General features: G+C 36.8%; 2 protein-coding genes across 2 annotated transcripts; both read left to right on the top strand.

The window, feature by feature from the left end:
- On the top strand, window positions 260-6,569 carry LOC109727261 (endoplasmin homolog). Its single transcript, XM_020257304.1, has 15 exons — window positions 260-416; window positions 534-660; window positions 775-928; window positions 1,018-1,098; window positions 1,185-1,296; window positions 1,395-1,521; window positions 1,639-1,777; window positions 2,763-2,889; window positions 3,002-3,189; window positions 3,429-3,644; window positions 3,737-3,902; window positions 3,986-4,127; window positions 4,218-4,368; window positions 5,179-5,583; window positions 6,003-6,569. Exons 1-15 carry the CDS (start codon window positions 350-352, stop codon window positions 6,267-6,269), a joined length of 2,469 nt encoding a protein of 822 aa, XP_020112893.1. The 5' UTR covers window positions 260-349; the 3' UTR covers window positions 6,270-6,569.
- Window positions 9,889-10,768, top strand: LOC109727039 (chaperone protein dnaJ 11, chloroplastic). The gene has a single exon (XM_020256899.1). The coding sequence runs from the start codon at window positions 10,039-10,041 to the stop codon at window positions 10,567-10,569; it is 531 nt and encodes a 176-aa protein (XP_020112488.1). The 5' UTR covers window positions 9,889-10,038; the 3' UTR covers window positions 10,570-10,768.

The following is a 12,133-nucleotide window of genomic DNA, read 5'->3' as shown; positions in this document are numbered from 1 at the left end:
GTCAGGCCCCCCAATCGCCTTCCGCCACGTGGCACGTGCGCAAGGTACCAGTGGGCCCCCTTAGAAATGGATCGCTAACCCCCCCACTGGTTCATTCCACGTCAAGGGCTCACTAGAAGCCNGGTTCATTCCACGTCATGGGCTCACTAGAAGCCAGTAGAAATGCGCCACGTGTCGATATGCGCAATCCTAGCCGTCCGATCCTCCACGCTGGCTCGATGAAGTTGATTTCCGCGTCGTAAGTCCACTTCCCGAAGCTCTGAGCATCATTTATAATTCCCCACAACCCCACTCGCCCTCTTCGTTCTCTCTCACTCGAACGAATCCAACGCAGTCGAAGTCGAGCGCCATGAGGAAGTGGGCGATCCCCTCGGCTCTCCTCCTCCTCCTCCTCCTCTCCACCATCCCCGATCAAGGTAACACCCCCTCCGATCTAGGGTTCCGACGCTAGGGTTTCTGTTCTCTTCCGTAGCATCTGCGATCTAGAACCCCGCTCCGTGCTAGGGTTTATCGTTCTGTTGCGGATCTCGCAGGGCGCAAGCTCCACGCGAATGCGGAGGAGAGCGGCGACTCCGACGAGCTCGCGGACCCCCCCAAGGTCGAGGAGAAGCTCGGAGCCGTCCCCAGTGGCTTGTCCACCGATTCCGATGTCGCCAACAGGTTCATTGATCCGATTCTTATTGGTTTCTGTTCGATCTGCTTTGGTTGTTCGGTGATGTGTTAGTTCGGATGTAAACGATGCGATTTTTTGTATTGTTTTTGTTGGAATAATAGGGAGGCCGAATCGATCTCGAGGAAGACTCTTCGGAGTAATGCTGAGAAGTTTGAGTTCCAAGCTGAGGTTTCCCGTTTGATGGATATAATCATCAACTCGCTCTACAGTAACAAGGATATCTTCTTGAGGGAACTCATCTCCAATGCATCAGACGTATGTGGTTATAACTATATTAATCATCCATTTTAAATTTTAGTTTCTGATCCTATATGTTAATTGCTTATTATTGGCTTTTAAAACAGGCATTAGATAAGATCAGGTTCTTGTCCCTTACTAATAAGGAGATCCTAGGTGAAGGTGACAACACAAAGCTTGAAATCCTGGTAAGGCGTGTTACGAAATTGATGCTCTTTTGCTCTATTCTGAGTGAATTTCAGTTGGCTTACAATGTGATTTTTGCTGTGTGTAGATTAAGTTGGATAAGGAGAAGAAGATCCTTTCCATTCGTGACCGAGGTATTGGTATGACAAAAGAAGATCTCATTAAGAACTTGGGGACCATTGCCAAATCTGGAACTTCAGGTGCAACTATGCTTTCTTCTGCTCCTTGCTACCCCAATGATACCGTCATATACGCAGAGTATATGCTCAGATGTGTTTCTGTTTCTCGTTACCTACAGCATTTGTGGAAAAGATGCAGACAGGGGGTGACCTCAATCTCATCGGGCAGTTTGGTGTTGGGTTCTACTCAGTTTACTTGGTCGCTGACTATGTTGAAGTTCTTAGCAAGCACAATGATGACATACAGTAAGAAATGCTGCATAGTATTCTTTCCAAAACATACCATCAACACTTTCGCCTTGCTCTCTTTTTGCCATTACCAAAACTACAACTTGATGTTGTCCTACTCTATGATTCGGGTAGGTATGTATGGGAGTCTAAGGCTGATGGGTCTTTTGCCATATCTGAGGATACTTGGAATGAGCCCCTAGGACGTGGAACTGAAATAAGACTGCATCTTAGAGATGAAGCCAAGGAGTATTTGGAAGAAGACAAACTGAAGGTACATACATGATTGTAATTCTTGTGCACTCTATTTGTTTTTTGGAAATAATACTTTCCAATGCTACCTAATTTCTCATGATTATATTAGTATCCATGTCCCTGAATATTAGTATCTTTTGTTTACCATTCACCAATTCACTAGATTTAATTTCTGCTGGCTCTTAATTGTCTTTTTTTTTAATTTACACTATTTTGTGACAATAATGGTCATTTTTCTTAATGCTTGATTACTGCTATAAATTGTTTATTATGCCTGTGAACCTTCATGTTTCATCCTTGTTTGGTGGTGTGTCTATTGAGTAGTTCTTGGATCACGTTGATAGTCATGTTGTGAGACTCATTAGTATTATTAAACCAGTCTTAGTTTCTTGCCAGTATTGCGGTGCATGTTTAGTGTTAAACCTAAACTCTTTTAGAATCTGCAGTCAAAGACTTGGTCAAACAAAAGAATTGCGGGTAACCAGAATGCAATCTATGAACTGTAGTTTGCAGATTGTTATTCCGTGTAAGATGGTTTGTCATTTGTTGAAGTGTGCGTTGCTTTCTTCCCAGTTACTAGTGATGAAGAGGCCAAATTCAAACATTCCAATTATAAGGTAATTACTTCTTGTCATTCTTTTGGATGACAAAATGATAAGTAAGAATGATTGCTGAAAAGAAATTACTGTTTTAAAATAAAGAAGAGTCTACGCATTGATTAGTGTTGTAGCACATCTTTTAGCTGTTTGAATTAGGAAATTCTTGGTTCTATTGCCTGCCTACCAATTTGGTGAAATTGAGGTGCCATATTCTATGTTCTTATGTTAACATTTTGTTCTTTTTTTTTTTTTTGTTTCTGGTCATTCCTGGCTTTATTCTGAATCATGTAGATATTGTAGTTAATTATCTAATATCTAGCATATGCTTTCTTGGCAGTTGTTGAGAGGTTTGCCAATAAGTGTATTTATTTCATTTATACTAATAGTTGATCATTCTTATTGCAGGAACTGGTCAAGAAGTATTCTCAATTCATCAACTTTCCCATTTATTTATGGGCTAGCAAAGAGGTGGATGTAGAAGTGCTGTCTGATGAAGATGAATCTACTGAATCCAGCGAGGAAGAGGAATCATGTAAAGCCTTGTGATTACTTTTCAAACACTCTATTTAAGGCAAATCGCAATTTCAATTTTATCTGACTAATGTCTTACCCCCATTTCTCTTCTTCTTCTCTTTTTCCCCCAGCGGAAACCACCTCTTCAGAAGATGAAGAAACCGAAGAGGAAGGTGCTGACAAGAAGCCCAAAACTAAAACTGTGAAGGAAACAACTTATGAATGGGAAGTTCTGAATGATATGAAGGCTATATGGCTCCGTAATCCTAAGGAGGTCACTGATGAAGAATACTCCAAATTCTATCACACTCTAGCTAAGGTAATCATTTGGACACTCATATACCTGTTAAAGGAATTATCATAAGAACCAACCTTTTTTGAACTCTATCATCTAAAAATTTTGGCGCGAGATTTCTTGTCCACTCTAGTGCTATTTTATTTACTCTCGCTAATAAAATGAATCTTATGTGCTTATACATTTTATATATTCCTTTTGAAGTATCAATTACCTTTTTAGCTTTTGCAGCCTCGCTAAACATATACATTACTGCTATTCAGGATTTCGGTGATGAAAAACCTCTAGCTTGGAGCCACTTTACAGCTGAAGGTGATGTAGAGTTCAAAGCTCTTCTCTTTGTGCCTCCAAAGGCTCCTCATGATCTTTATGAGAGCTATTACAACTCCAACAAGTCCAACTTGAAGCTGTATGTCAGAAGAGTCTTCATTTCCGACGAATTTGATGAGCTTCTTCCCAAGTACCTTAGCTTTTTGAAGGTCTGTGGTGCATTAGTTTCTAGATTATGGGAATATTATATGTTTGAATGAGCTTGCCTACATTAACATTTTCTTTTCATAAATCTATATAGGGTCTTGTTGATTCAGACACATTACCGCTCAATGTGTCACGTGAAATGCTTCAACAACACAGCAGTCTTAAGACCATTAAGAAGAAATTAATCCGTAAGGCTCTTGACATGATTAGGAAGATTGCAGATGAAGATCCTGATGAATTTAGCAACAAAGATAAGACAGGTATTCTAACTTGCTTTCATTCAAATATTTCAACCTTTTGCTAGTTTCTATTTGTGATTTCGAGTGATCACATTGACAACCAGATGATGAGAAATCTAGTGAAAATGATGAGAAAAAGGGACAATACGCTAAGTTCTGGAATGAATTTGGTAAATCCATCAAGCTTGGCATTATTGAGGATGCAACTAACAGGAATCGTCTTGCTAAGCTCCTTAGATTTGAGAGGTTTGTCCTGAGCGAGCACTTTTGGTTAATTTTTTTTTGCTATGGTTGGTTGTAGTGAGAAGAATGTTAAGCGATCTTGTGACTTTTCAGCACGAAGTCTGAAGGTAAACTTGCCTCGCTTGACGAGTACATCTCAAGAATGAAGCCAGCACAAAAGGATATATTCTACATCACGGGTACAAGCAAGGAACAGTTGGAGAAATCTCCATTCCTTGAGAGGCTCACCAAGAAGAATTATGAGGTAAGATGGATTCATGATACCCTTGTTTGCAGCCCGCAAGTCTTTTATCTTCGAGTGAATGATAGAGCATTTTACATTTTGGTTCTCATATATGTTCAAACAAGGCAGTAGTACCTACTAAGTTTGCTGAATTTATTCTTTGACTTAGAATCCAGAGATCATTTTTCATTTCTTTGCCTCCCAACTTCTTCCATGAATTGTCTTTAGCATTTTCATTATCCTGAAGTTTCTCAAAGACGAGCAATTCATAAATAGTTCATGATTATTTAGTGTCCTAATCTTTTGTTAAGTTTACGTAATATTTGCTCTCTTAAGTAACTCTTGTACTTCATGCTTGTTTTTATTTTTATTTTTATTGAAGAAAAAGTGTATGTATAGTTATCTGTTGTATTAAATGTTTATCATTCCAGGCATATTTTGTTCATGGATCTGCACTGTCGCATGTAGAATACAATGGATCGTGCAATGCGGCACACTTAGGCATATCCCTCTGCATGCTGCTGCAATAATGCCAGTTTTTCAACTCTTTACCAATTAGATCACATCAAAATTACTTTCACAGAGAAAAGTTAAGATAATTTGTTTTAGCAACCATCCCAATCTCATATTAGATAAGAAAATTTTGAATGTTGCTTGGAATAAACTTTTGTTGAGCTGAATAGACGGTATTCTAGATATCCCTCTAAACCTTTTAGATACTCTGTCAGCATGCGCATGCTAAACCCTTGTGGTTAGCTGATGCAGGCTGGTCCTGTCTTCCAACTGGGACTTGATTTCAGTATCTTACTCTCCTGTTCCTCAACTTTGCAGGTTATTTTCTTCACCGACCCTGTGGACGAATACCTGATGCAATACTTGATGGACTATGAGGACAAGAAGTTCCAGAACGTGTCCAAGGAGGGTCTCAAACTTGGCAAGGACTCGAAGCTGAAGGACCTCAAGGAGTCCTTCAAGGAGCTGACTGACTGGTGGAAGAATGCTCTTTCAAGTGAGAATGTTGACTCTGTAAAGATAAGCAACCGCTTGGACAACACTCCCTGTGTGGTTGTCACGTCCAAGTATGGGTGGAGTGCAAACATGGAGAAGATCATGCAGTTGCAGACCCTCTCTGATGCTAGTAAGCAGGCGTACATGCGCGGCAAGAGGGTTCTTGAGATTAATCCTAGGCACCCAATCATCAAGGAGCTTCGTGATAAAGTCGCGAAGGACTCTGAGGTACTAAGTCTATAAGAATTTGGTTTCTAATATCTGTTTACAGTTTGCAGTGTCGCCTCCTGATTAATTTCATGAGATACATATATGACCTTGCAAAGTTACCTATATAGATCCCTGCAGAATCTAAAGTTTCATAGATGCTGTTAAAAACTTGATTTGGTAATGCATATAGCCCTATACCCTACGAAAGCGGTCCTCTTAAAAAACTCTTCCAAACTGAGAACCTGACTTTTCCAACTGATAAATTGGACAACTCCACAACTTCAGATTTACAGGAGGGGAAGCAACAATTGCAACTTGTTGTCACTGCAATTTTTTTTTTTTTTCCCCTTATTTTCTGGCAACTTGAAAACTCTGTTAGTTTTCTCATTAACTTGAATTGAATTTAGCTAATTAGAACTGCATTGCAATACCTATAGGATGAAAGTGTGAAGCAGACAGCGCGGCTCATATACCAAACAGCCCTGATGGAGAGCGGTTTCACGCTCAATGATCCCAAAGAGTTCGCCTCGAGCATCTACAAGTCTGTGCAGAAGAGCCTCGACATCAGCCCTGACGCAACCATTGAGGAGGAAGACGACACAGAGGAAGCCGAGGCCGAAGAGAAGGACACAGCCACAAAGGGGACCGATGCCGATTCTACAAACGAGGAGGCTGAATATTCTTCTGAAAAGGACGAATTGTAGACTCTTTAAATCGTGCTTTTGATGGTTCGAACCCTTACGTTTTTTTCCATAGGTTTTGATATAACCTTATCAGGAAACTAAACCCAGAAAATGACCAAGTTGAGTGCTATCCAAATTCTTATGCATTAAGCGCATAATCGAATAGGTTTTTGAGGTGTATTGTAGTTAGTTTGATCAAACGAAAGTACTGTTTGGAAAAAGCTTCATGCTGGTTCGCAGCATGAGTTGGGTTTAATTAATGATTAGACCATCTTTGAGATTTAAGCTTCTGATGAATGAATGTTTTTTTTCTCTTTTTTTCTTTTTTGTAACTACTACCGGCAAGCTATCCTGTGTTTCGAAATATGCTTTTCCTAAAATAGGTAGCTTCTTCGGCTCTGTTGCTCGCCAGCCATAAAACTAAAGAAGTTTATGATATTCAGGAGCTTCGGCTCTGATGCTTCTTTGCCAAAGACCAAAGTTCTTGTTTGGGATTTGTGGGATTGTTGCAATAGAAACATATTTTAAAATCTCTCAAAGAGCGCGAAACAGATCTTACTGCAGCAAATCTCTGTACCTCGTTACAGTAAGGAAGCTTGCGGAATAGCTACATATTATACTCAATTGAATGGCCTTATCCTGTAAATAAACAAAATACAATGTTTAGCACCCTCCTCCTCTAAAACAAAATATTTTAATTTTAATTTTTTTTTTTATTTTTTTATTTGGGCTAAAACTTCGATGCCGAGCTCTTTATCTTTAATAAAAGTCCCGGTCAAAACGAACTATGCCAACATGAGCTCATACACTGCTATACGCCTAGGGCTGGCAAATGAGCGAGCCAGCTCGCGTTCGACTCGCGTTCGACTCGATATTTGGCTCGCTCGAGCTCGACTCAAAATTAAATGAGCCGAGCTTGAACCAAAAAAAAGGCTCGAAATTTATTTCAAGCCGAGCTTGAGAATTTTTTTTTTTGTTTGTTTCTTTTTTTTTTTTTTTTTTATACTCGGTTCGTCGCAGGCCCGAAAACTCAAATTATAAATATAATATATAAATATAATATATAATAAATATAATATATATATATATATATATATTAAATAGCTTCATATGCTTTTAAAGTACCAAACATTGTACTTTATTTTTATCATGATCACTCTTTTCATTATTTCAACTATATAAATACTATAATTCATAGGGTGCCAACAACCTTAGGGTACTACTCACCTCTAAGACGATAATAATTTTGACCCTAGCAATTTCAATCCAGGGTTTAAAAACTTGATAGTAAAACAAAGTTTACTAATTAATAATTTCAACCTAATCATATATAATATATATATAATATATATTAAATATATATATATATTATATTATTAGAGCTACTATACCTACGAAATATAGAGACTGGGCTTCGGATTTATTCTTAGATCAACCCCTTTAACATTTTTTCTGATAATATAATAATTACCTATAGACCTACTCAATCATAGAGATTATATTAAACCTAGAAAGACGAATCATCCACATACAATTCTTATCAAATAGTAAAAATTCAAAACATCAAATCTCTATATTATTTGATACATAGTAGTTCTAAACACTCTCTCTCTCAATCTCTAATCTCTCATATCTATATATATATATATTAAAAATATATAAATAATATAATTTTATTATATATTAGGCGATAATATCTCGTTTATTAAAATTTGCACTTTTTCCATAAAAAATCAATAAACAATATAAAGAGCAAAATTCACTAAATTATATCATTTTCTTTCTTTCTTTCACAGAGCTCTAAATTTTCAATATGTTTCTCTCTTTCTCTTTTTCTGTCTCTCACCCTAAGTGGCCAAGCCGGAAGCCCTCCAAGTTACCAACTAACAGCATATGCCCATCATTGACTACCTTACTATTAATTGTATGCTTGAGAAAATATACAGAATATTTTTAAAATAAAAAATTATTATTCATATCACATTTTAATTTTAGTTATATATGATTGGATAGTTTAATCCAATATTTATCTATATAATTTATTTATTTTTGACTGCATAAATAGAAATAAATAATATGGAGATTGAAGGCGGAAGAGAAGACATGTGAGGCTGAAAAGATTAGATATTTAACTCATAAATTATTTTTCTTCATATTATAATACTATATTTTATATAATTATTTTGTACTTTGAACTATTAGACATATTTTTGTATCAAATTATAGATAATATTCTATACAAATTAAACTATTGATGGTATAATGTTGAGAATTTCAAGCGGTTCGTTTAGGGCTCGAGCTCGCTCGACTCGAAATTAGGCTCGCTCGAGCTCGGCTCGAATTAATTCAATCCAAGCTTGAGCTTAAATTTAGGTCCGAAATTAGTTTCAAGCCGAATTTGAGCCGAGGTAAGCTTGCTCGAGCTCGGCTCGTTTCCACCCCTATATACGCCACGTTGCAATATTCGGGTGCATACGTTCTAATATCTTTTAAGAGCTCTGCATCTTTCAAAGTAGAAATTTGCCCCAGGTGGACTCTTCTGCCTTTGTCATTATCCAAATCTCTTCATCCAAATCAAGCTACGAATTAATATCCTTATAAATTATCACCCTATGATTTGCATCTTTCGGAGTAGAAATTTGCCCCAGGTGGACTCTTCTGTCTCATCATTATCCAAATCTCTTAGTCCAAATCAAGCTATGAATTAATATCCTTATAAAATTATCACCCTATGCCATTCTCCCAACAAAAAAAAAAAAAAACCCAAGTCCAATGATGAATCACAAGTTTCTTTCCCTTATGATTATGATTTTTCTTTGCTGCAATTTATTAAAGTGATCGAAATATATAACGACCACTATCTAAAAGTTGAGGAAAAATTAAAACCAGTCTAATCTATCTAATAGAAAGAAAAACCGAAAAAAAAAGGTAGTTCAACCAAAAAAAAAGAAGTACAAATCAAATTATAACAGCATGCTTGAAAGCAATTAATTCTGTGCAAAATAAAAATTCACACATATTACAACACCATTTACTGATAGCTTAAGCTTACATACCAATTAGAAACAGTGCTCGCCAGAGCTATAAACAGTAGTTTAGCTTTATTGCTTAGGTTGCGGATCGAGCTTTGGTGTACAAGAGTAGAGCTTCAATTGTGGTGATTTATTTTGGTTTGGTACCTCTCTATGGGTTTCTTCTCTGTTAAAGGTTTTCTTTTTCTTGAGCTTCATACCATGAACTTAATGAACTTGTTAGTTTGTGTAAATTTGAGTATCAATATTTAGATCTTCTTCTCCTCCTCTATTTATTTAGATTAGAGAGTTGCTTTTTTTTTTTTTTATCTTCCTCTATTACAAGTTTTGAATTTTCTACGTGGTTTTTTTTTGTATCAGCATGTTCAAAAAAATTACTTAAAAAACTTAAATTTTCATAAAATAGCATTGTTAATATTTATATTCTTCAAATTCAGAGGTATCTTTCACCTCCCACACCTTATCCGGATTCAAACTTTATCTTATTGGAATACTTATTCCAAGAGTGTGATAACATGTGACTAAGATTCCCCCGAGCCATGCAATGTCGCCACGTGTGATGTCGCCTCCAAAGAATCCCATTACTTAACTGCTGACTCAGCACATTTATCCTCCAAATCACATTTATTCCTCCTTATCCACATGTACAGAAAACCACCCTTTATTATTAACAAATAATGAATGATTCTAATAATCTAATTCTAATTCTAATAATTCACAGTTGAAATTCTCGTTTCCAGGTGTGAGAAAATTACTTCATGATAGCAGCAGCAGCAGCAGCAGCAGGTCAGTCCCCCTCCTGTCCGAAATCCTTCCTCGGATATCGGACTCCGCGCCGCCGCCGCGGCAGCAGAAACTTCATCTGCGCTGCTGCCGCGGCCCCAAACGCGCGGGTGCGAAACTGGAATTCGGATTCGGGTTCAGATTCGAGTTCGAGTTCGAGTCCGAGTTCGAATCCGGCGACGCTCTACGACGTGCTCGGCGTTCCTGCATTCGCCGCGGCCTGCGATATCAAGGCGGCCTACCGCCGCCTGGCCCGCGAGCGCCACCCCGACGTGGCTGCCGCGGCGGTGGATCAGAACGGCGGAGGGTCGGCGGAGGAGTTCATCCGGATCCACGCGGCCTACGCCACGCTGTCGGATCCGAACAAGCGCGCCGAGTACGACCGCGATGTGATACGGCAGCGGGCGGGCGGTTGTAGGCAGGTTTGCTCTTACGGTGGGCTGTCGCAGGCCCCGACGCCCAGACGAATGCCGCGCCGGTCGTGGGAGACAGACCAGTGCTGGTAGGCGTGCCGGGTTCAGCGCACAATTAAAGAATAGAAAGGTTTCGATATCCAACGATAGAAAAAGATGTGTCTGTAAAATATTAGTCCGTCACGGTTACTTTATATCTTGTAATCTTTGTATAATTAATGTTCGCCTAATATAAGTGTCTGTTATTCTGGAAATGATTATTACAATAATTAATTATTAGTGAAATTGGGAACTCTTAATGTTCTTTTTTTTTTTTTATTTTTTTTAGGGTGAACTGCACCTTTGGTCCTCAGACTATGTGAGAGTTGATAATTTGGTTTTCAAACTTTAATTTATTATAATTTCTAGCTCGAACTTTCAGAATTATTATAATTAATTTTTATAACCCAATTATTTGACTAAATATTAATATATTATTAATATAAAAATGATGTGATAGTGATGTGATTAGTGATTCAGCAATAGTTAAGATGCTACATCACTTTTATACCAGCGATATATCAATATTTGGTCAACTAAATTGAATTCTAAGACTTAGATTACAGTAATTCGGAAAGTTTGAGTTAGAAATTATAACAAATTAAAGTTTAAAGACTAAAATATCCACCTCCATAGTTTGAGGACAAATGAGCAAATTATACTGTATTAAACCGTATTTTACAGATTTTTTCGCGTCCTTAGCTGTGTATTTTTTTTTTCTAAAGGCACCACTCAACTATTCTTTTATCAATCATTACACTATAAGCAATAAACCTATAATTTGATATAAAAGCTATTAAAAAATATCTGTTAAAAGTGATAGAGTGTATATTTAACTCATTTTAACATAAACATAACAAAATATATAAAAATGACAAAAAAATAATTAAAAATAACTTGATGGAAACTTTTAGTGAGCCTTTCGTGGAGATTTATTGTACATTTTTTTACTATCTAATACGCATATTTTACTAAAGTTGTTGGATTTTGTCTAAAATAATAAATTTGTTAATAATAATGTAGAGATTGATAAAGAAAAAAAAATAATTCAGCAATATCTATGACAGAAAAAAGTATGAAATAGAAAAATAAAAATAAATTTAAGATACAGCGTAGAGATTAATAAAATATAATAATACAATGACGTCTTTTAAACAAATAATAGTACAATATAGCAAATAAAAATAGCACTGAAGTATAGTGTAGTAGAGTAAATTAAGCCTATTTATAAGGTTATCTGATCTTCTTCTTCAAAGCTCATTATTAATATCTAATAAGTGTTTCTCCTCATGTAGCTAAAATTGCATATTATTAAGCCACTTTATTGTATTTATTTTTGTTTTAATTTGTAGCTCCTACTCTTTTCTAATAAATGACCAATGCTATCCATACACTCGGCAACAAATTAACTCACTTATCTTATTGATGTTTTTTCAACTAAAACCTCAAAAAAAAGAAAAAAAAAGACTATCAACTCTTTTATAATGGTGCAAGTGGCAAAGGCCACGATCGTTGGTATCAGAGATCGCAAGTTTATTATGGTGTGTGATGTACACCCTCTATAAGAGATGTACATGTAGTATTTTTTTTTTTTTTTTCTAAATCAAAAGATCTCCTT

This window comes from Ananas comosus, linkage group 22 (genome assembly GCF_001540865.1).
Source record: "Ananas comosus cultivar F153 linkage group 22, ASM154086v1, whole genome shotgun sequence".
Lineage (NCBI taxonomy): Eukaryota > Viridiplantae > Streptophyta > Magnoliopsida > Poales > Bromeliaceae > Ananas > Ananas comosus.
The sequence above is the reverse complement of the archived record's forward strand: the minus strand, read 5'-3'. Positions and strand labels throughout refer to the sequence as shown.

What these genes read in the sequence shown, in the direction of transcription:
- LOC109727261 (XM_020257304.1), top strand. Translation starts at nt 350, where the DNA reads ATGAGGAAGTGGGCGATCCCCTCGGCTCTCCTCCTCCTCCTCCTCCTC. An exon ending in TAGCAACAAAGATAAGACAG is followed by an intron (nt 3,903 to 3,985) that starts GTATTCTAACTT and finishes ATTGACAACCAG; the next exon opens with ATGATGAGAAATCTAGTGAA. An exon ending in TCACCAAGAAGAATTATGAG is followed by an intron (nt 4,369 to 5,178) that starts GTAAGATGGATT and finishes TCAACTTTGCAG; the next exon opens with GTTATTTTCTTCACCGACCC.
- LOC109727039 (XM_020256899.1), top strand. Translation starts at nt 10,039, where the DNA reads ATGATAGCAGCAGCAGCAGCAGCAGCAGGTCAGTCCCCCTCCTGTCCG.